Source organism: Aegilops tauschii, chromosome 7, assembly GCF_002575655.3.
Source record: "Aegilops tauschii subsp. strangulata cultivar AL8/78 chromosome 7, Aet v6.0, whole genome shotgun sequence".
In the NCBI taxonomy this organism is placed as follows: domain Eukaryota; kingdom Viridiplantae; phylum Streptophyta; class Magnoliopsida; order Poales; family Poaceae; genus Aegilops; species Aegilops tauschii.
In genome coordinates this window covers 66,846,962-66,869,545 of record NC_053041.3, presented here as the reverse complement: position 1 = coordinate 66,869,545, position 22,584 = coordinate 66,846,962, and the positions used below count along the sequence as shown (strand labels likewise).

Sequence of the window (22,584 nt, the reverse complement as noted above, 5' to 3'; positions counted from 1 at the left end):
TACTACGAGCCCACCAACTTCCTCCTCTTTCTCTCTTCTCCCCTCTCCTCTTCTTGACCTCCGACAAATTAAGCCCGACTTCTCTGCCCTCCTCCTCTGGTGGCCTCGCCAACCAGAGGGGGGCGGGGTGAGTGAGGCGGCCAAGTTGTACATGGTAGAAGTACTACTAGTATGAGGCCATGGCCTGGACTTGCCACTAAGGTGAATGCTTTTATGCTATTTGGGTCGTTGTTGCCGGAGCTCGTGAGTAGCTTCTAGCATACGGTGGTCATCTTCCTCCTCACTGTCGTGCTTTAGTGGATGGAGCCATAGACGGTAGAGGGATTCGTCGTCCTCCTCTTTCACCCCTCAATAAGCTCATCGAAGCATCATATTGGGTGCTACAAGTTCTTCATTGCCTCTCTCTCGGTCGCCATGATGGCGGAAGGAAGTAGGGTGGTGAAGGGGTTTGCGGCCATATCGGGTCCGCCATTCTAGAGATTTGCAAGATGTGTTGGAGTTCATCTGCCGATCTGCATCCGCTACATCAACCTCGACCGGAACAAAAGATCAACCATGTAATTGGTTTTGATGAGCACTTGTTCGACCTCCAGGTGGAGGCCCTCTCTCCTTTGCCCGAGGATGGCACGGATCATGTTGAAAATGGTGGCAACAACAGCTCTGGCGACGTCGCTGGAAGCAACTGGACTGGATTGCTTTTTTATTTTTATTTTATGGTCTTGTTTTCAAAAAGGGAGGATGTGGATGTAATTTTATTTTCTTTTAGGTTCCTTGTTGTAGTGTACTATTGATATATGAAGCAGCTTCAGGAACATTTTGGTCCCCTTCCCCGTGTTAAAGGAAGGAACATGTTCATGGAATTAAGTTGCGCATGTTGATGCGGGCCATGACATGTTGTAGTTTTTTACTTTTATAATTTACGGCGGCTAGGAAAATAGGATGTGCGTGGATAATCTGAAATAGATTCCTTAAAAGGGAGACTACGAGAGTTGTGATGTTGAGATTAGGAGGCGTGTAAATGTTGTTTGCATTGGAAAAAAACTAAAAGGGTGGGTCAAAAGGTGAGGGCAGTAGACAATATTGGATTCAATCTTTGGTATTTAGGGTTAGCTGAAAATAGGAACGGGCGTGGGCATTTTAGTAGTTAAGAGCATCAAGAATGGAGTGATGGATGCTGAAAGACAGAGGATATGATTGTCCTTAGTCGAGTTAGTTGTTGGGATATGGTCTTAAAGTAATAAGTGCATATGTCCCACAAGGTGGCTTGATTCAAGCATGAAGAAACGATTCTGGAAGACCTATATGTCATGGTTAGAACTGTACCTCCTAGTGAGAAACTCTTCATAGGAGGAGATCTCAATAGCACATAGGTTTTTCTTTTTTTGAGACATTAGCACATAGGTATATGCAACATGGGGTTTAAGGGAGGGCATGGGGGCTTTGGGTACGGTGATCTGAACCAATGATAAGCACATTCTAGACTTCGCTATAGCCTACGACATGTTGGTCAGTGACACCTTCTTTAGGAACATGTTTTCCCATCTAGTCACTTTAGTAGTGCCAAATGTTTTCGACGTAAGGTGATACCTGTGTGTTGTGGCGCAACATATGCTAGTAGTGTCCGATGAGTGTATTTTTTACACTCAGTCCACCATTGTTTAATCCGGATAATTATGGATATTTCAATAAATTCACCGTTATCTTACCACTATTGACTAATAAATGTGAAAGAATGCAAATCTCTTTGTGTAATTTGTTACATAGGAAATTGACCATAAAAAGGAAGGAAATTAAGCTATCACTACAAGACAAAGACACATTCGTGACATGTCCTGTATAAAAAGAAGTTCTGCCATGGAGTTGATATTTTCATGACGATAACAATGATGAAAACATGTATTATCATGGATACGTCGAGCACCTACTTCTATGACAAAGCATTATGTCAGAAATTGGACTTCACGTCATGGGTAGACAGGTGGCGCACCCGCATGAAGTTCTTTGGGTCTTTCATGACATAAAAAATATGGTAAAAGTGAGGGCAATAATTTTTCAGTGATTTCTCTGTCTCGCAGGGCATACGGTGAGTGGTCGGCCCGAGCGAGATGCAAGGTAATTTTGCGTCATCCCATACGTGTGTGCGATCCTTTGTATTACTGAATCCAAACGATCGACCCATGCTCGTGAACGGTAGTTGCAGGACATGGATCGGTTGGTTGATGCTCGTGTGCAGTATCGGAGACAAGCCCGAGACTGCCCAGGCCATGGGCTGGGACATGAGCCTAAATTCCTTCGTACACTGTATCAGTTTTACTACTGTTTGACAGTACTGTTGCAACTACTTGGCTTGGGGCTTGCCCGGAGCACGTCCCAATCCTGGCGCCGCCACTGCTCGTGTGTGCTAGCAGTTACACATGCATACATTGGAGCTACCGTTGCTTACGCACGAGACTTCGCAATATAGAGAACTCGATCTATTGGTTAATGTGATCTACTCTCTTTCACTTGCTAGCTAGCCTGCTGCTGCGTATGGTGCACGATAGTGGGAGGGGCCGTATGCCTTGCAATTGCGCGCGGTAGTGTTGGAGCTGGCCCCGTATCGATCGATTTATCAATGCAAGACTCTCACTCCTCGCTAGAGCTATAGCAATGTTGCATACTTGACAGTGGTGCGCGAACGCCGTATGCGTTAGTAGAGACACCCCGTTATTGCATCGTGCGTGGTAGTTGGAGGCCTTCACATGCACAAGTTGCTGTGGTTGCACTGCGAAAGGAGCCACCTCATGTGATATCTAGACTTTGCATTGCGACTTTGCGAGGAGCCCCGGCACGTTGTTGCACCCCTCGCACGCAATTACTCCTAGGATGGTGGAGTACCCACCTTCCCGGGCTGCTTGAGGGCGAAGAGAGACTCATGGTCGTCCAATGCCGGGTGGCTTGTGGCGGCGGTCTCTCGAGGGTAACTCGAGCCGTCCAATCTGCCCGAACGGCTCGCACCCGACCCGGGCAACCCCACTGGAAGGTCGATGACGGGTGGACCGAAGAGGCGTGATCGCTATAATCAACGTATGTCTATGACGGGTTCGCCGAGGGTGCGTGGTTGCTACAGTCAGCACGTGCTCATGACGGGTGGACCGAGACAGTCGTGCAGCGGACTTTGGCGTGGACGGCTCCAACCCAGGCGACTCGGTTAGAATGTCCATGATGGGTGGACCTAGGGCGTCTTCGGGGCTACCGTTATGCGGCGGACTCTGACGCGCCTTCTGCCCACGCGCGAGAGCCTAACCGGACCTGCCTGTCGGCATCTTAGGCCCGCGCTGGCCGCGTGCACCAGCTTTGTGTCCACCCGGCTCCGCCCAGCTGGTTGTGCGGAGGGACATATAAGAGGCGACACGTGAGGCAGATTTCAAGCGATCGAAACAAACCGCCCGCTGCCCTCGAGGGGAGCTCTTATTCATCGCCTTGTGTGACTAATAGGCACTATAACATGCGGTTGGACATGCCGAATAGCGTTGCAGCACGACTTATTCGCTCCTTCTCCAATGCGGTTCTACACCTAGATCAGTCATGAAAAAAGTGCCTTTAAAAAGCAGTAACTCATCATTCATAAAAGGTTATTTTGTAGATTTTAAAAATGTGCATGAAATAAAAAATTGTTCACAATTGTCTACAAATATATTCACAGAATTCTAAAGAACACGGGATTTAGAAATGCATGATTTTTAGATTTTTTTTGATGATTATTAAAAAATTCCAATAATAATAATAGTAATAACTGTTCACAAGCTTTTAAGAAATGTTTCATGATTTTCAAAAAACAAGGAAAAACAGGACAAATTAAATGAAAAAATCGGCCCGATGAGAAAAGATGGAAAACAGATGAAAAGGCTGGGAATATCCGGAAATAGAAATGCACAAAAATCGGAGAAAACCAAGGATAGACAAAATTGCTGAAATTAGCAGAAACATGCAAATAGGTGATCCATACCATTAGGGCACACTATTCTTCACTACGAGCGAGGAATAAACTATTCCTCCTTGGATTTTCAGTAGCTTCGCTTGGCGCGCTAATACAGAACTAGATCCTGGGCCACAATCCAGGGCCTGGGTACCCAGGTTCACGGCGGGAGCTCCTATTTGGCGCGTGAGGTGCTGGCGAACATGCCAGCACACACCCGATCTCCTCCAGTATTTTTTTTGCCTTTTACCTTTTTCTGTTTTTATTTTTCTTCTTTAAAATAATTTCGAATTTAAAGTTCCAAATTTCAAAAAGTGAATTTTGGAAAAATGTTCTAGAAATCATAAGATGTTCGTTGTTTAAAAAATGTTCTTGATTTTGAAAACCAATGTTCATGTATTGAAAAAAAAATCGTGAATTCAAAAAAATATTAATAAAAACATTCATTGATTCAAAAACTGTTCTGCGATTCAAAAATTGTTAGTTGAACAAAATTTAATTCAATTAAAAAGTGTTCACAAAAGTATTTTTAAGAAACACGTTTTTCATTTTATGTTTGTTTTCATTTTTTTTTGGAGAAAACAAGCCAGAGAATCGCTACAACACATTTATTTTAGATTAAATAAATCTCTGCAGCATGGAAATAGGGCGGCCGGCTCGCTACAGTTACTAAAATGTGCGGGTCCAAATATGCACGGTCACTCTTATGATCGATTGGTTTTGTCCTATTTCCGTCCACGGACAACAAATCAAAATGTACTGACCAAACAAGGTAGCCCTCGAAAAATCAATACATAACTGAGCAAACAAGGTGTAAACCTGCGCAGACAATTCATGGCGACGGCATTCCTCACGCCCGTCGCACTCTTCTTCCTCCTATAAATACACGGTGGTAATACACCGCTCAAATACGCACCCACTCGGCTAACTATTACCTCCATACGTGTATCCGCCGGTGATCACGAGCTTGCAGTCAACAGGATGAGCGGGACCAAGTCGTCGTGGCCGGAGCTGGTGGGCATCCTGGCGACGCTGGCGGCCACTCAGATCGCGCGCGACAGGCCAGACGTCGCCGTCGAGGTGCTGCCGCCGGGCGCCCCGCTTACACCGGACTACAACGCCGAGCGCGTCCGCGTCTTCATCGACAACAACGGCATCGTCTCCCAGACCCCGGTCATCGGCTAGGCTCCCGGCCGTGAATGGAACGTATGAAACCGCCATGCATGTACGCTCCACCGTCGTCCCTGCAGTGCACTAGTACTGCTGCGACTGTATACGCTATAATAATGGAATAATGAACACCATGTATCTTTTCAGTGTATTGTTCAACCGCATATGCTATGCTCCTCTCCTTTCGTTTTCCTCTTTATAAGCCGATTTGTTTGACCTGTGAACATATCTCAGATGGTTAGGTTTTTTGTTTAATTTATATATTTGACATTGGTGCTCCTATTTTTCTAGATTTATTTTAATCTTTCCGACGATATTAATTCAATGCGAGGAGACGTTCCCTTCCACTACCAAAGCTCTTGTAGGGACTTTGTCAATCTTAAGATGTTGTGACATCTCAGTATCTCGGAGGTGCTCATAGGGATAGGTTGTTCGTAGGTTCATAGGGTTGAGTGTATGTGCGTATATGTGATCAACTATGATTGTACTGTGTTAAAAAAATAGCCAATTTTTTGAGTCAAAAGATAGAAAACAATAACCGAGAAAAACGACGAGAATACCACTAACCCGAAGCGGAATATGAAAACAAGTCACTATACCAAACATAAGGCGACCTAGGCCACCGAACCGGAACTGAACCAAGCTGCCTTGGAAAACCACCGGACCCCGACGCATCGAACACACCAAGCAATCACCGGAGAAGGCAAGCGTCTACCCTCTTATTGTGGGTCATGGAGCTCGGATTCTGCCTGTAGACCATGAGGAACAAGAACGATAATCACGAGGACATGTGTAAATCATAGGAGACCAATGAATCCATTCCACATCAGAGCCCCTAAGAAGCTTTTGTACTTTTTTCTACTTCCGAGAAGTGATTAGAGCATGGTCTATGCGTCATTGCAATACACACAACCACCTTTATTAAAGTTTGTGCAAGACAATGAGGCCAAACTCGTACTTTTCTGTGCTAATAATGCATACTACAAAGAAGTAAAAAACATTAACCCCAACTCATATTTCATGTCATCCCTGTGATCATACGTGCACATGCAAGACAATTTGAAAAATGGACTAAAAATAGATCGATTAAGAATACACTGCTAGTTAAGTGCTATTTCCAGCTCATTGTGGTACATGGATGTTGGTTTCTTTTTGCTCGGTTATCCAGGTCATAGTGAAACTGGACGTTGGGGTTTTATGAGAAAAAACCTATCATCCTGTCTCTTACATAAGAATTAAAATAATAATATTCTTGTATACATGTATAAAATTTGTAGCTTCTGCGGCTACAAGAACTTTGCTTTCTGCTGGCAAGATCTATTTGTCCTGCACTTCTTTTGATTTTGCTGATAGGAAAATGTAGAGCCCAGCAATCACCACTGTTGTGCCGAACAAGCTGCACATGTAGAAAAAAGGTGAACAGTTCAATCCCTTTTTGCCCAACTATAGTAATTATAAAGAAGTAAAACCTTTTACTTGAATCAAAAAGATGGCACGGGGTGAAGAGGGAGAAGAAGCGAAAAGGGGCAAACCTTCCTGTCGTAATCTCGTCGCCAATAAAGATGGAGTCCAACAAAACAGTGAATACCACTGACAATGGGCTGAACATCGGAGGATATGCTGGGCCTCGCTTGGCCACGACCCATGAGTTCAGGCTATATTTCCCCGCCGTTGCAAGTGCCCCCTACATCAAATAATTTCCTTGTTGATTTCCTAGTGAATAATTTTCCATAATGGGTTTTCATTTACTAGTGATTTTGTTAATTTTGGCAGAATTGTTTCAAAGAAATTTTGTGTTGCTTAGCTTCAAATATGTCTCAGATTGTAATATATATTTTTGGATATTTGCTAGACCCACTGACTCACAGAGTAGAAGATGGTCAGAAGGTTGAGATCCCACCCTAGCTTCCATGCGCTCTTATCCCTACTCAATATTATTCCAACTAGTGCTGTTTGAAATCCTCCAACCAAACATGTCACCATGGACGACCAGTATTTGTATGGATACACCTTCATAACCTTTGACTGCATGAAAATAATGAAAGTATTTCAAATAATTTCAACTAACAAAAACAATACAGAAGATAGAAAATGAATGTTCTAGTCGTCCCAATCTGGTGTCGAAGTTCTCCTTGCATGCAACAAGATCAACATCAACTCATTCATAACATGCAAATAAAAGCATTGCTAGTTATATACATGAAAAATAATAATTGGATTTACTAGATGCACACTGATTACATCAACCAATTAAAAGCATGGTCAACGATGAACACATCTAGAACCAAAGTTTAGGCTGATTACACTTAAAAGGTTGTAATGGTACTAGTACGGTGGTAACTTCATAATTAGTGGATGCTAACTAGGGAAAAAGATATCGCCGGAACATACCCATATATGCTCTAGTTTTGAATCTCTTATTAATACAAATTAAAGCTGACGATGAAGACGGATCTCAATTTTTTGGCACGTTTAAGGAGATAAAATAGTTTGAAGATTAAATTTACCAACAATTATGATGATGTCACCACTTTAGCCTCTTAATGCATGCATGCAAGTAGATCTCTCCACTACTATCTTTCCTCTCCTCTCATCATGTCTACCCGCTGTAAGACCAAAGAGGACTCGTCTCCCTAGTCTAATTATAAATAATTTAACAGACTTAACAAAAAATAAGAGGGATAGCAGCAACAAGTCATTGCATGCTCGGTCACCTGAATCAGGTACCAGCAAGCAAGTGTGATGCTGCTGCCTACCAAGAATATTGTCCCTCTTAGATGATTGCCTGCAACCTCCGTCGTGTTTTGCCCCATGTGGCGCAGAACGGGTTTCCAAAGATGCAGTGTCTTGCCCTTGTAAAGGCTGATGAGCATTGTACCTCCAACCGACAGCACAACGCCTACGACCTTGAGTGATCCAGCTATGCTCAAGATTTGCAATGTCTCCATTCTAATATGTTCAGGCATATCACATAGGTGTTTGCGAAAATAAGATAGAATAGTGGTTATTGATTATCAAAAAGTTGATTTTGGACGTTTATTGTGAATGAATACATGAATAATGACAGAAATTTGGTACCTGAAGACGAGCGAGAGAATGAATGTGACCAGCGGAATTATGTTCAAAAAGATGACGGCATAAGCTGGCGTTGTATCACGGAGACCATAGTAGTATAGGCTCATCGGCACCGCATACCTACATACATGACGTGGAGTTCATGTGATCCAATATTTTGTTCACACAATTCACCCTCTAACCACGTATGCATTAGATTAAAAGTGACTACTTTTGTCTCAATTTTCCTTTGCGGGGTACTTAATTTTCTCTCTAATCGAAGCTCTTTGCAGACCGCTATGTATACACATAGTTGACCTACAGAACAAGTGTAACCTATTACACCCTATTACTAATCACTACTCCATAATATAGCGTCTCAAATACTAGTTTAATTAACTGCATATGTTGTGGAGGAGCTAACAAACTTTTAATTAATCGAGAATGTAGGATAAGCTAGTACAGTATGCATACATAAAAGGACATCGAGAGATCGACCAGCTGCATGAGTAGTGCGATGTGCTGGATTCACTGAGATCCACGTTGTATGCCACTGAAATTAAGTATATCACTGAACCTGAAGCTGGGACGTAGCGGCTCGTTTGGAGTTTTGGACGTGGCCTAGACCAGGACATAGGCGGTATCACACACTAAACTAATAGCCTGCATTTAGTTTAGGGGGTCATCCAGACCGAGTCTCCCGTGACACCACCGGGTGGGTCTTGCTACGTCCGCCCCTGGCTAAGGCGTGCATGCATAGATCGAGGCAGTACCAGAGCAACGTAACGAAAAACAGTTCATGGCAACTATTTGCGCGTCGACAGCATGCAGGTGCAGTGTATGTACTGACTGCGTACCCGATGAAGGCGTTGAGGAAGATCCATCCCGTGGCGTGCCAACCCATCTCCCTCCACTTGCCCCTGCATGCACGCGCACAAACGGAACCCGCAGCTAGATTAGCTGGTTATAAGAATCCATGAGGGATCACAATGACACTTATATCCAACAATTACGAAAGACACTGAAAGAAAATAGTAGCGGGTACAATAGAAAGATAACAAGACACAAGATAAACAGTAAAAAATAAAATTACATTGAAAACCATACTTGCCATCTACTTCCTGCTATTATAGGCTAGGCTGTCCACCAAATTTTGAAAATTGCAGTGAACGGATAGTAAAGGAAATGAATATTTACATGTAGCCTCACCATGCCAGACTTTGAAGATCGCAATAACGACTCGTAGATAGAAAAAGGATATAGTAATCACTAAAGGAACATCGGTTGGAGATCACCTCACACAACATGGCTTGCAATCTTTCGCCACTAGTCTATAGGGCTCACACAACATGGCTTGCAAAGTTTTAGCTAAAAATAACATTCGAAGAGCCCTCAAACAAACATATATGTGCATTTTTTAGCAGTGATTTTGTTTTTTTTTGTGAGGGCTCCACGAAGGTTATTTGTTGCTGAAACTTTGCAAGAACATCAAATCTTTGATCCCTGAAAGTTTCAGGATTTTTTTTTAAACAATTTTTTAAGAATTTACTGTTCATGAGGGTGTAGGGGCACCCGGGAGCTGTTACGCATTTCTCCGAGAAGGTGTCATTCGCAGGTCCTGCGTAGACTGTCGTCCGTGGTGCAATTTCCAGGAACTAAATCTGAGCGAAATAAGTACCCACTAGAATGAAGAGAAACGGACACGTCCCCTACTTGTCTTGCCACCGACACGGCCGCCGGACAGGAGAGACGACGGTGTGGAGGAGAGGACCTTGGGTGGCAGAAGGGTGTTGGGAGCGAGCAGAACCGGTGTGCGAGAGGACAATTTCGAAGAGCCCGTGTGGCAGTTTTTAAAGTTAGAATAACTGAAAACTAAGTATAATTAATTGACAGTAAATACATAGATAAGCATACCGCACACACACGTACTTTTCGAAGATGAGCGCCAAGGGGAGGATGAAGGCGGCGCCGAAGAGGCTGCGGTACGCGAGGAGGGCGAATATGAACATGCCGCCGCCGATAGACACCTTGGAGAGCAGGATCATCCCCGTGATGAAGAGCTGCACCAGCACCATGGATGCCGGCGCCTTCCACTCCCATCCCGCCGCCTTCTTCGTCTCTGCCGCCTTGGGCTCCGCCTTGATGTCCACCTTGACGTCCGCCTTGATGTCCATCAGTCACCGGCGATCGTTGCAGGCTTTGCAGCCGGCTCAATTGATCGACCTCCGGCTGTATATCTATGGACTACAGGTGGTGGACAGGGCGCGCTATGGACAAGGTATATCTATGGACTACCTGGCCAGAGGGGCATGCACTTTGAATGAGGCTGAAACTTGAGGTTGCGTACGCACGTAGATATAGGAGCGGGCTCGTGCAATTCGATGCTCGCCTGCCTCGGGTACATACGTCAGTATGGATGTGAGAGAATTTGGCCCTGCATGTGGATGTGGTCTTCCCCTGATAAACGCATCGTACGAGCCGATCTGCTGTGACAGCCTCACGATCGACACACAAAATGCTTGCATGGGTCATGCACACGTACACCCGGCCGGTGATCTGCACTGGACCGAAACGTACGTTACGTAGTGCATAAGTCGTAGACGAGTTATGTTTGATATGATCCCAAACGATCGAACGCGCGTACGCATGGTCGTGCAAGGCAATTTGTCAAATGGACTGGGGAGAGATGGATTAAAAATGTATTGCCAAGTAAGTGATGTTGTCATCTCTTTGTGGCTTACATGGATGTTCGGACCGACCGTTGGGTTCCTAAAAAGAAAACCTTGTGATATCTTCCATCTAATGTATTATGATCTTCATGTATACAAGTACAAATTTTGTCCTTCCTGTAGCTATATACAAGAACTCTGCCTGCCAACGATGAGATCTATTTGTCACGTACTTCTTTTGATTTTGCCCATAGGAAAGTGTAAAGCCCGACAAGCACCATTGTTGTACCGAGCAGGCTGCAAATATAGAATAAAGAAGAACAATTTCATTTATTTTCTGTTCAACAATACCAGTTATAGAAAATATGAGTTTACCATAATCAAAAAGACTGGAAGAAGCGAAACGACGTACCTTCCGACTGTAATTTCATTGCCTATGATGATGGAGTCCAGCAAAATTGTGAATACCACAGACAATGGGTTGAACATCGGAGGATATGTTGGGCCTCGCTTGGCAACAGCCCATGAGTTCAGGCAATATTTCCCTGCTGTTGCAAGTGCCCCCTACACCAAATGATCTCATGTTGATTTCCCAATGAATAATCGTACATCCACTTTTTTTTTTCAATTACCAACTGAATAATTTAAATCCTCAGTGAATAATTCCAAAGAATTTCTGAGTTGCCTAGCTTCAACTGTACCTCAGGTTTTTGCAAAAGAAACATGTATCTTATGTTGTAGTCTATTTTTTACATTGATATTTTGTGAGATCAACCGACTCACCGAGTACAAGATAGTCACAAGGTCGAGATTCCATCCTAGCTTCCATGCGTTCTTGTCTGTATTCAATATTATTCCAACTAGTGCTGTTTGGAATCCTCCAACGAAGCATGTCACCATGGATGACCAATACTTGTATGGATACACTTTGAGAACCTTTGACTGCAATAACATGTTATTATTGCTCTACGCTCTAGTTTCTACTAACAGAAATAACCAAAACTTTTAAAAACAAACATTCTAGTTATGGCTCTATGGTGGATAACCCAGTCATGTGTCGAAGTTCTTGCATGCAACAAGACTATCATGAACTCAATCATGACATGCAATTAAAAGCATTACTATTTACACACAGGGAAACAATGGTTGCTAGCTGCACACATGGAACAACAAACAAAATGAGATCAATGAATTAAAAGCTGGTTTTGGTAATAAAAATGGGTTCCTGCTTAACCATTTCCTCAGCTCAGAAATCCATTTTCACCGTTAACCCAAGTACCTCAAACTGACTGGACTAGGGTATTATTTCAGCAAACTATTTTACACTCGTTTATTACCACGTGGTAAGTTATCATCCTATTTTGTAACATGTTACCACGCCATCTAGTAAGTACAATGTCGGCATGTTGGTAAAAGTTACTAAATAGCTAGTCTGGTAAGTGCACCCTCACTCTTCTCATTATCATGATAATTACTCCCTCCGTAAAGAAATATAAGAGAGTTTAGATCACTAAAGTAGTGATCTAAACGCTCTTGTTTTTCTTTACAAAGGGAGTATATCACTACTATGGTGGTAAGTAAGAGTACCGAAACATAGTCGCGAGTAACTATCATCACATCATATGGCAGTAATAACGTGGTTACTGCATCAACAATATTGTAGTATTGTTTATTTATAAATTAGTACTATAAATACAGTGCAAACTTCCAGGGGCACTAACTAGTGGTGTCCATGATATATCACCTCTTTGTAAATACGAGATTACACGCGTACAAAAAGTGATGAATACTCTTTGGGTGACGCATCTAGAACAAAAAATGATGATATTATCCTCTCAAACTAACCAAGTAAAGTGAAAGGTGGCAATGCTGGTACTAATATGATGATTACTTACAAGATATTGTATGGAAAGTTTGAATGCAAAATATATCGTCAGAATGCCCATACAAGATCTAGTTTTCATCAAAGCAAAGATGACAGTGAACAGGGATCTTAACTTAATGTCACAGTTTTTGAGTTGTTATTTTTTGAAAATTTAGATGTATTAACAATCTCAATGATGTCACTTCCATCTCTTGAATGCATGCAAGTAATAGCTCACTCCCATACTCTCATGTCTCTCCTCTCAACAAGCATGCATGCTATTTGCGAGTGATAAATGGGTCGGCGAAAAGGCCAAGTGAATCACATCTCAGATTTTCCTCATGGAGCAGCAATCCCTTAGAACAACTGGGCCAGGAAAAATAGAAACACTGGGATGTCAACTAGCCTAACATGAAATCTGACGGCTGAAATGGCTCAGGGCGTGAGAGGGCTGGGTTCAGGTTTAGTTTTACTGTCCAAATGAGCATACATCTCCCTAGTCGTATACTAAATAATGTAACATACTTAACACAAAGAACGAGAGATACCAGCAACATGTCACTGCATGGACGGTCACCTGGATCAGGTACCAGCAAGCATATGCGAAGCTGCTGCCTACCAAGAATATTGTCCCTCTTAGTTGATTGCTTGCACCCTCGGCTGTTTGTTCCTTGGGGTGGATCTTCAGGATGGGGTCCCAGAGATGCAACGCCTTGCCCTTGTAAAGGCTGATGAGCATTGTGCCTCCAACAGAGAACAGAACGCCTGCAATCTTCAGTGATCCAACCACACTCCAGATTCGCAATGTCTCCATTCTAAATGTTCACGCATACCACATACGTGGGTTGGAAAATAAGATAAAAATATAATGAAAGTTGATTAGCAGTTAGAACATTTGAATCCATCACCCCGAGTTTGCATCCTTTTGTGGGTTGTCAAGGAGTTGATTTAAATAAATGCTAAGTTTATTGCGAATGCATGAATAATGAAGAAATTTGGCACCTGAAGACGAGCGACAGGATGAAGGTGGCCAGCGGAATTAGGTTCACAAAGATGACCGCGTAAGATGGTGTTGTGTCACGGAGGCCATAGCAGTATAAGCTCATCGGCACTGCGTACCTGTATATCACGACGCGTGGTCACTTGAGTTAGTTTATATGATGTTGATTTAATTAGTTCATAGAAGTATATGTTGTTTGGACTAGTATTTTGTTCACGCAGATGGCCCTCTAAGGCTCTAAAATCAGCTATGTATTAGTTTAAATGAAAGTGACTACTTTTCTCTTCTCTTTTGTGAGGGACTGAGGGGTACTGTTATCTACGACTGAAGCTCTCGTCATCTAAACACTATGTGTCTACTATATAAACATATAGCTGACTTGGAGAGAATAATGTACCCTAGCGCTAATCACTATAGTATGGTGGCTTCGACTTATCACAAGTTCATATGCTAGTCAAGCATCTAATGGAAGTTTGCTAATGAGAGATCCTTTATAGGAGATTTTTAACCTGCACCAGAAATAATGTCTTAAAGAGTTCAGGGGGTACAACATCGATTGTTATAATAATTTATAAAGTCAATTACGTACATAGTTGGTGCCGATATGTATATATAGAGCAACTAGGCCATTGAGGTACCCAAACAAAAGAAACAAAGAAAAACAGTTCATGACAATCATTCGCACGTCAGCATGCGCGCAGGTGCAATGTACTAACAGCGTTTGGACCTTGGACTGATGAACAAACGTACCCGATGAAGGCGTTGAGGAAGATCCATCCCGTGGCGTGCCAGCCCATCTCCTTCCACTTGCCCCTGCATGCGCGCAACCGAAACCCACAATACCATGCATCAGAGATCAGAACTGGCAACTGTTTTCTTTTCCACTTTCAGACTTTCAGTGTTGGAAGATTTGAAAGCTAAGGATGATTAAGAGTGAATACCTTACCTTTCGAAGATGAGGGCCAGTGGGAGGATGACGGCGGCGCCGAAGAGGCTGCGGTAGGCGAGGAGCGCGAAGATGAAGATGCCGCCGCTGATGGACAGCTTGGAGAGCAGGATCATCCCCGTGATGAACAACTGCACCAGAACCATCGACGCCGGCGTCCTCCACTCGCACCCCGCCGCCGGCTTCTGCGTCTCCGCGCCGATGTCCATGGATCTATCGTTGCCGCCGATCAACCGCCCGCCAGCTCTCCGTGTATATATGGACTAGAGGTGGACAGCGCCACCTATCTTGCTAGCCAGGAAAAGCATGCACCTGGGCGCTGAAACTTGAGAGTTTCCCTTATATGTACGCACATAGGGGCCGGGCGGATCCGTGGCCTCGTGCAGCTCGATGCTCCCCTGCCTCGCCTTGCTCGGGTCAGGGGAGGGGGAAGGGAAGTGAATTTTGCCCTGTGTGGTGGGTGTCCCGCACCCTGATAAACGCATCGTACAAGAGGCTGTTGTAACAACCTCACGACATGCATGCATGGGTCGGTCATGCGTATTGCATATACCAGCCGGCCGGTCTGCAGCACCGGGCCGTACGTGACGTCTTCCCGGTTTACAAACGGTTTAGATTTCTCTTGGGGTTCTGACAAGGGTTCCAGACACGCTTATTGGTTTTTGCCCAAAAAAACAAAGAATATGTACATGCAACTTTTTGTTTCAAAACATGGCACAATCGCAGATGTTTACAAACATGAACATACACTAGGCTATGAACACTGCACGCACATTCTACCCCTATGACGACCTTCAAGAAACTGATCCGGTAGGTCTTGAGATTGATGAAGTTGCAACACGCACCTCGCTGACGATGGGCACGCCGCTTATACCACTAAAAAAAATTAAATCGTTAAATTCTAGAATAAATCCAGAAAAGTGCAAGCACCCATGCCAAATCTAGAACTTAAACTTGGGTCGGCAGGTTCCATTCCACCAAAACCTGGTTCGAATTATCTTTACAGTTTTTAGAGTGAAACCTTACTGAAAACTACTTGTCAATTATTTCTGCTCCTCGTTGGGCTCAACCCTCTTACTTATCAAAAAGGCTATGATAGATCCCCTACACTTGTGGGTCATGAGTGGGTGTGGGGCGGGCGCAGTGGCCTCGTCACCGATGCGTGGAGCGCCAAGGGTAGGTCAGGCCAGAGAGCGAGCTCATCCGCGCGGAGGCCTCAAGGGCCTGCTTAAACGTGCCGTCCTCAGCCTCTTCATCCTTGACCATGGGACGCCGCGGCGGCTCGGGCACTGGAGCATGCGCGCGCGGTGGTGTTGGAGCACATGCACGCGCAAAGCATGAGCAGCAGCGTTGGTCGTGCTGATTGTCGAACCAGGTGTCCTAGTAATTAAGGGGACTCCTCGGCGAAAATCAAATTGTCGCGGAGGTCATTCAACAGTAGTGCACAACGGCGACGGATCTCCATCGCTCGTGCGCGACCGGAGGCCAGAACTGCTGGTACTGGAACCCTTTTCGGGTTCAAGTGCCAGTCGTTCGGCAGGTGCACATCAGGCCAGTGCACTAGGATGGCAGTGTTCCAGTACCTCCGCCACTTCCCGAAGGGGACGTACCTGCGATCCCGCTGCAGCGGCGGTGCCCCTGACCGCATCAAGATGAATGGAACTGCATGGTGCCACCCCAAGGAGGAACCAGCCTCGTGGTTGTGCTTCCTGAGGGTCCAATTCCATGGCATTGCGTCGGCGATGGGTGGTGGCCTAGGGTTTCCTATCGGCAGTGGGGGACCATAGTAGGGGAGAGGATTGGGCGTATATGCCCCCCCCCCCCCCCCCCCGCGCGCAAGTGCGGACACGAAACCGACAGGAAACGACAAATGTGTCACCTCGTTGGCCCATGGTTTCTGTCCATGTGGATAGAAACGGACGCGGGCGGACGAAGCGGCCGAGTGATACATCTCAAAAGTATCTATATTTTTTTATGATTTCATGCTATTATAATATCACTTTTTATCCAACTGCATCTAATCCCAAAATTGGTTTAATAATACAAATTGCTATGAAAAGTATTCAAAAGTGATATTATAATAGCATCAAACAATCAAAAACTATTCAACTACATATCATGGACGTAATACCTATATAAGATTATACCATGAATGATCATAATTATAAATAGGAATATTAAAATTTAATTACTGCCCAACTGTAAAATTTTCACCACGCCTGACTTGAATGCTTGGATAGATGTCATTGGTGAACTTATGGCCCCAGGGGTCCATCTTCTTATAATTAAAACTCTACCAAAAATATTATTTCCTTATTTTACCATTTTGTCTATTTTATCTACCTATCAATTCCAACCGTGCCTTGTAATTTAATCTTGTAACTAGCAAGCAAGAAGCTTGACAATCTTCTTCACGTGTTGGGAACAAGTTTGTCTTGTGTTTTGTCGGCAGGTACCAGTGACTTTATTTCCTAGAAGAACTCGTTCTAGTTTGATAAAACTTGATTCTCTACTAAGTGAAATACTTATTGCTAGGTTACATCATACTTATAGTTGGGGTTATACCACTCTTACGAGAGAACAAGCAACGAGCCACCAGCCAGTCCTTTAGGCGCATAGGACGCTGAATAGCAACCTAACACGTACCCCCTTGCTCCCCGGCTCCCCGCTATGTCCACATGGGCTGGCCCAACAAGTTCCTCTTATGTTCAACCTATCCAAACAGAATTTTTAGTGTGTTTTTTCTATCATTTTTTTCTTTTTTCATATTGGTTCATTCCTTTCGATTTCCCCTTTTCATTTTTCATTTCTCCTCCGACTTTCGTTTTTCCTTTTTTCATGTTTTCTTCTATTTTAATTTTTTCTATTCATTTTTCATTTTTTTATTTTTTCTGTTTCCTTTTTCATTTACTGAACAACTTTCAAATTCATGAACATTTTTGAAATCACGAATATTTCCTGTATTCGTTAACATTTTAATGAAATTGTGAACCTTTTTTTTAAAACGTCAACATATTTTAAAATTTGTGAAATTACTTTCCCGAAACTCATGAACAATCTATTGAATCGAGGAATAATTTTTGGAATTTGGGAACAACTTTATAAACTCATGAACATTTATGAATAGGCATGAACTTTTTTAAAGTTCATGATTTTTTTTCAATATGCAAACGTATCATGAATCGATGAACTTTTGTTGAAACTTTTGATTATTTTTTATTTTCTAGAACTTGTTTTAAATTTTGTTAAGATTTATTAAACTCGCAAACATTTTCTCCAAATCTACAATCATTTATTGAATACACGGACAGTTTTTCAAAGCTATGAACAACTTTTATTTCCTAAACATTCTTTTAAAATCTTTAAAAGCTGAATATGGAAATAAACCCAAAATCACAAAACAAAATTGAATCTGTGAACATTTTATGAGTTCTCAAACATTTTAAAAATCATGAAAATTTTATGGGTTCTTGAATATATTTTCTAAGTTCACAAAAGAACTGAATTTTGGAACTTTTTTTAGATCCCTAATTATTTTGAAGAAGAAAAAAAATGAAGAATAAAATGAAAAAGCAAAAAATAATTAACAAAAAATCCAACATGGGATGGCCTACAAGGGAGAGGGGGTGGGGTGCGTGTTGGCTGGTTGGCAAATCTTGTACGGCGCCTTCTACACATGTTATAAGCTTTTTGGTACTCAGCGCCAGGGAGCTCCTATTTAGCGCGGGAGTTTTATTCAGATTTAATTTTTACTTTTTATATGCTTCTTTAAAATAATTACGGTTTAGAAAAAGTCGTCCAAATTTTCTTAAAATTAAATTTTGACCAACAATGTGCAAGAATTCAAAAATGTTCACGAATTCAAAAATTGTTCGTAAATTTTGGAAAACAGTTCAGAAATTTTAAATTGTTCGCAAATATTAAAAAGTAATAGAAAATTGGAAAAATGCTCACTTATTCAAAATGTATTCAAGGTTCCTTAAAAATGTTCGGAAAATAATGTTTGTGTACTAAAAGAATAATCAATTTAGAAAAATTTACAAATTCAGAAATGTTCCTGACTTTTTTCAAAATGTTTGTCAATAGTAAAAAAAATGTTCACGAATGTATAATATCGATCCTTTTTCTTTCTAAAATCTTAGATTCAAAAATGTTCCCCGGTTTAAAAATGCGTTCATGTTTTTCCGGAAAAAAACACACTTTCAGGAAATTTCCAATTTTGTAAACAGTATTCACAAATTTGAAATATATTCATGATTCCAAAAATGACCGCGAGGCCGAAATGTGTTCATTATATCCAAAAAATCCAAAAATCAGAGATTTTAATAATTTTAACAAAATGAAAACTGAGAAGGTGAAAAAGACATAAAGAAAGTAAGGAAAATTAATAAAAAGAAAATTGGAAAAGTAAGATCTTTTTTTGTAGAAATATAAGAAATAAAAAATGGAAAAGGAGAATAAAACAAAAGAACAATAGAAAACCTGTAGTTGGACTGGCCCAAATGTACGCGGCTGGAAGAGGCGGGGTGCGCGCGCGGTTGATAAGCAACGACCCGCGCGCCAAATAGAATCTCCACGCAGCGCGCAACCCCCACTCTTCTTCTGTCCATCAAAATAGGTCGGCCCATATTAAAAGCACCAAGGGGAATCTATTTTTCCCAGTTTATTGAAGTTCGCAGAAAGTTCCTAAGCCGTTTTTTCGAAGCTTCCCGTCTTTTTGATTTTTTCCGTTATTTGGTTTTTTGGATCGGTTTTTCTACAGATTTGTTTTCTTTTTCCTTTTCTTTTTTTCCTTTTTCTTTTATTTTTTTTAAATTTGATGAACATTTTTTAAAAACCGATGAAGTTTTTTTTTCAAATTCGTGAGTTCTTTGGCAGTCGATGAACTTTTTTCCCAAAATTGTGAACTTATTTCAAACTGACGAACTTTTTCCAAATTTGATGATTCTTTTTAGAAACCGGTGAAATTTTTAGAAATTGATAAACTTTTTTTCAAATAAATGAATTTATTTGGAATTGGATGAACTCTTTTTCAAAATTGTTTGAAAAAACGAAAAAAAGGGAACAAGAAAAAGGAAAAATTCAAAAGAAAGGAAGAAAGGGGAAAAGAGTGATAGAGTCTTTGGTTATCTTGTCAAACTTTGAATCAAGAGTCGCTAGTACGAATCCTTGCTATGCTCATAGTTTTTTTTTGCAATTTGAAAAATATAAAAAGATAGAAGGGCAGCCCAGCTCGCAGGAGTACAACACATACGAATATGGTGGGCAAATAGTTTCTTCAATATGACTAACATTGCCCTTTCTTACGAAGAGGTATGGGCTAATCTAAGCCGATCTTGTGTTTACGCGGGGGGTGGGGGGGGGGGGGGGGGGGTACCGAAGTAGAAGTGTAGTTTATATATTGATAGTTTGATACATATATGACCAGGTGCGCTTAGAAGGACCTATAGTATACCGGGAAGGCGTTCCAGACACGAGGAGGAGCTCGCGATTTCCAAGCTCTTATAAATTGTAGAGGCTTTCAAACGGCTGCTACATCTTCATATTATCCTTCAAGTCAGTGTATTGTCTACTAGAAGTCTAGAAGGAAGTGCTGGTAAATGGTCGGTGTACTTTACCTTGCCCTAATGAAGAATTTGGTGCCAGAAAGGATGATTGAACTTTATGCATGACACGTAGTGTTGCACTTGCAATGATGGACGAGAAGACATCTGAAGATGATAACCTATATTAATTTTTTAAATTTATCTGATCGAACACGTGTCCTTTTTATGTAAATTTACTACAAGATTGTTACATGATTGTAACATGTTACTACATGATCTATTAAACTCTATCTGCTAGTAAATAATGGTAGTACGAACACATGCAATATCTAATTAGTGTTACATTTCAAGAACTATTCTTATTGCATGTACATTCTTGGCTCGCAAGAACAGAATTAACCTAAGCTTGTTTGACTTTTTTACAATTCAATTCGATTCGATAGTTGTGATTTTCGATTCTGACCGTGTACCATATGCAACATTTGTTTGGCAGGTCTATACTCCAGCGGAATCGCTGAGATCATAGGAGGACAAGCTATATATAATGTTTTCTATTAGTGTTCTATAATTTAAATTTAGTTCCATTTTTGCCTCTGATACAAATTTACAATGATCTCGTGCTTTACTTTGTTCCGACTTCAAAAAAAAATTATTTTAAAATTGGTCCAAAGTAGACTGCTAGATAATTTCATCTGCTTTTAGTTTATTTCAGTTTTAAGGAACCAAATTGGGATTAATTTATTTACAATGTGCTTGGGAGGAAGATGAGAAGATGTTGATGGTGGCAGTGCAGTTGATGGCGACGACGACCATGGGGAGGAATTCAAGAGCACCAACAACCTCTTAGACCTGCTCGACAACAATATGAACCCTCTTGCGAGACAGCTACTGGAGCTTCGGGGCCGGGGTTTGCTCGAGAAGAAAGAAGAACTGAACGAGCTATTCAACGTGGATCAGAAGGACAACCACGATGGGGGAAGAAAAGACAGTTACCACCACGGGACAAGATGACCATGACAAACCCAGGTGATGTGCATGAGGATCCTAAGGATATATGTTAGCCATGATAAATGTTGAAGCACTAGAATATGTATGCCCCCGTTGCAATGCACATGATTAGCACTTTTTTTTATCTTCCAAAACTAGTATGTTTTTGCTACGCTTGGTTTGACCAGACAATGGCAATATGTTTAGCTCAAGAAAATCATAGGAAGTATCTATTTGATGACCTGATAGTCCAAAATCGAAAGACTTGATAAACACAAACCTACATATGAGCATTACTGATCCATAAAAGTAACAAAATGACAAGCATAGTAAGAGCTAACTTATCATGTCCGAATGAAATTGTATGGAGGACATAGAATGATGACACCAAAGCTAGAGCAAGGAGTAGAATGACAAGCATAGTAAGAGCCAACTTATCATGTCAGAATGAAATTGTATGGAGGACATAGAATGATTACACCAAAGCTAGAGCAAGGAGTAGACTGAGATAAAAGAGGGTGAAGGAAGAGCAAATTTTGTCTTGTTAATGGGATGTGAGAAATAAGATGTGTGTGTCAAGAAAATTTAGAACCAGTGCAAGAAGAGATAAAGCTGTCGGGATAAATACAACCACGATATTGTTATGTAATCCCGCGGCTCTTTTCTAAACATGTGAAATTTAACATGCACTATGTTTATATATGCAACCACTAAAAACTTCAAAAGCCTGTAGCAACACATGAGCATTCTACTAGTGATTGTAAGAAATAAGGCCTCATACCCTTATCTATTTTTATTATAAGGTTTTCAGTAACAATAGTGATTACATTCCGGTCTAAAACTGGAATTTAATATTGTTGCAAAAGCTTGGTAGAAACCTTTGATTTAGTGCACGTCCCCTCGTTGGTTCGACAACTCAGTGTCACACCTTGGGGAAAGAGGTAGGGGAACCTTTCTGCTATCTGTTACCAAATCACTAAAGGGACTCATCATATACAAAAAGTTAAAAAAAAGATTTGCCATGATGTATGTAAAAAAGCAATATAAAAAATTTGCCATTTCATACAAAACAAATTTTCCCATGATCTCAATTATGAAAAATGTAAGGCTACTTTATAAAAATACCATTACTCTAATTTATAAATTTACAATGAGTGTGATAAAAAAAAGGTTGTGTGACCCATAATTTGTTCTTGCCATGCTAAACTTTAAAAACTGTCATCCTATACATAAAAATGTTTTATTTGCATAATAAAAAATTAGACAAATGCCATCATCAAAAAATTGATCTCTTAATAAAAAAATATTTTTTTTAGAAAAGGAGGATATACCTCGGCCTCTGCATATGGACGATGCATGCGGCCATTTTATTAATTATTCACAAAAGACC

The 22,584-nt window shown here is 41.6% G+C and overlaps 2 protein-coding genes across 2 annotated transcripts; both read right to left on the bottom strand.

Moving 5' to 3' along the window:
- Nucleotides 1-6,445: 6,445 nt before the first annotated feature.
- LOC109783388 (WAT1-related protein At5g64700-like) lies at nucleotides 6,446-10,356 on the bottom strand. Its single transcript, XM_020341996.2, has 7 exons — nucleotides 10,112-10,356; nucleotides 9,040-9,102; nucleotides 8,207-8,323; nucleotides 7,843-8,077; nucleotides 6,995-7,153; nucleotides 6,661-6,812; nucleotides 6,446-6,524 (listed from the first exon to the last, which is right to left on the bottom strand). Exons 1-7 carry the CDS (start codon nucleotides 10,354-10,356, stop codon nucleotides 6,446-6,448), a joined length of 1,050 nt encoding a protein of 349 aa, XP_020197585.1.
- Nucleotides 10,357-11,069: 713 nt separating this feature from the next.
- Nucleotides 11,070-14,870, bottom strand: LOC109783389 (WAT1-related protein At5g64700-like). Its single transcript, XM_020341997.1, has 7 exons — nucleotides 14,662-14,870; nucleotides 14,466-14,528; nucleotides 13,718-13,834; nucleotides 13,293-13,530; nucleotides 11,635-11,793; nucleotides 11,264-11,415; nucleotides 11,070-11,148 (listed from the first exon to the last, which is right to left on the bottom strand). The coding sequence occupies exons 1-7, from the start codon at nucleotides 14,868-14,870 to the stop codon at nucleotides 11,070-11,072; spliced, it is 1,017 nt and encodes a 338-aa protein (XP_020197586.1).
- Nucleotides 14,871-22,584: the final 7,714 nt, after the last annotated feature.

Excerpts from the sequence above, each read along its gene's own strand:
- LOC109783388 (XM_020341996.2), bottom strand. The coding sequence starts at position 10,356 with ATGGACATCAAGGCGGACGTCAAGGTGGACATCAAGGCGGAGCCCAAG. Across the intron at positions 8,324-9,039 it reads TTCCTCAACGCCTTCATCGG|GTATGCGGTGCCGATGAGCC; the intron begins GTACGCAGTCAG and ends TCATGTATGTAG. Across the intron at positions 6,813-6,994 it reads TTCTGACCATCTTCTACTCT|GGGGCACTTGCAACGGCGGG; the intron begins GTGAGTCAGTGG and ends TATTTGATGTAG.
- LOC109783389 (XM_020341997.1), bottom strand. The coding sequence starts at position 14,870 with ATGGACATCGGCGCGGAGACGCAGAAGCCGGCGGCGGGGTGCGAGTGG. Across the intron at positions 13,835-14,465 it reads TTCCTCAACGCCTTCATCGG|GTACGCAGTGCCGATGAGCT; the intron begins GTACGTTTGTTC and ends CGTGATATACAG. Across the intron at positions 11,149-11,263 it reads AATGAAATTACAGTCGGAAG|CCTGCTCGGTACAACAATGG; the intron begins GTACGTCGTTTC and ends CTATATTTGCAG.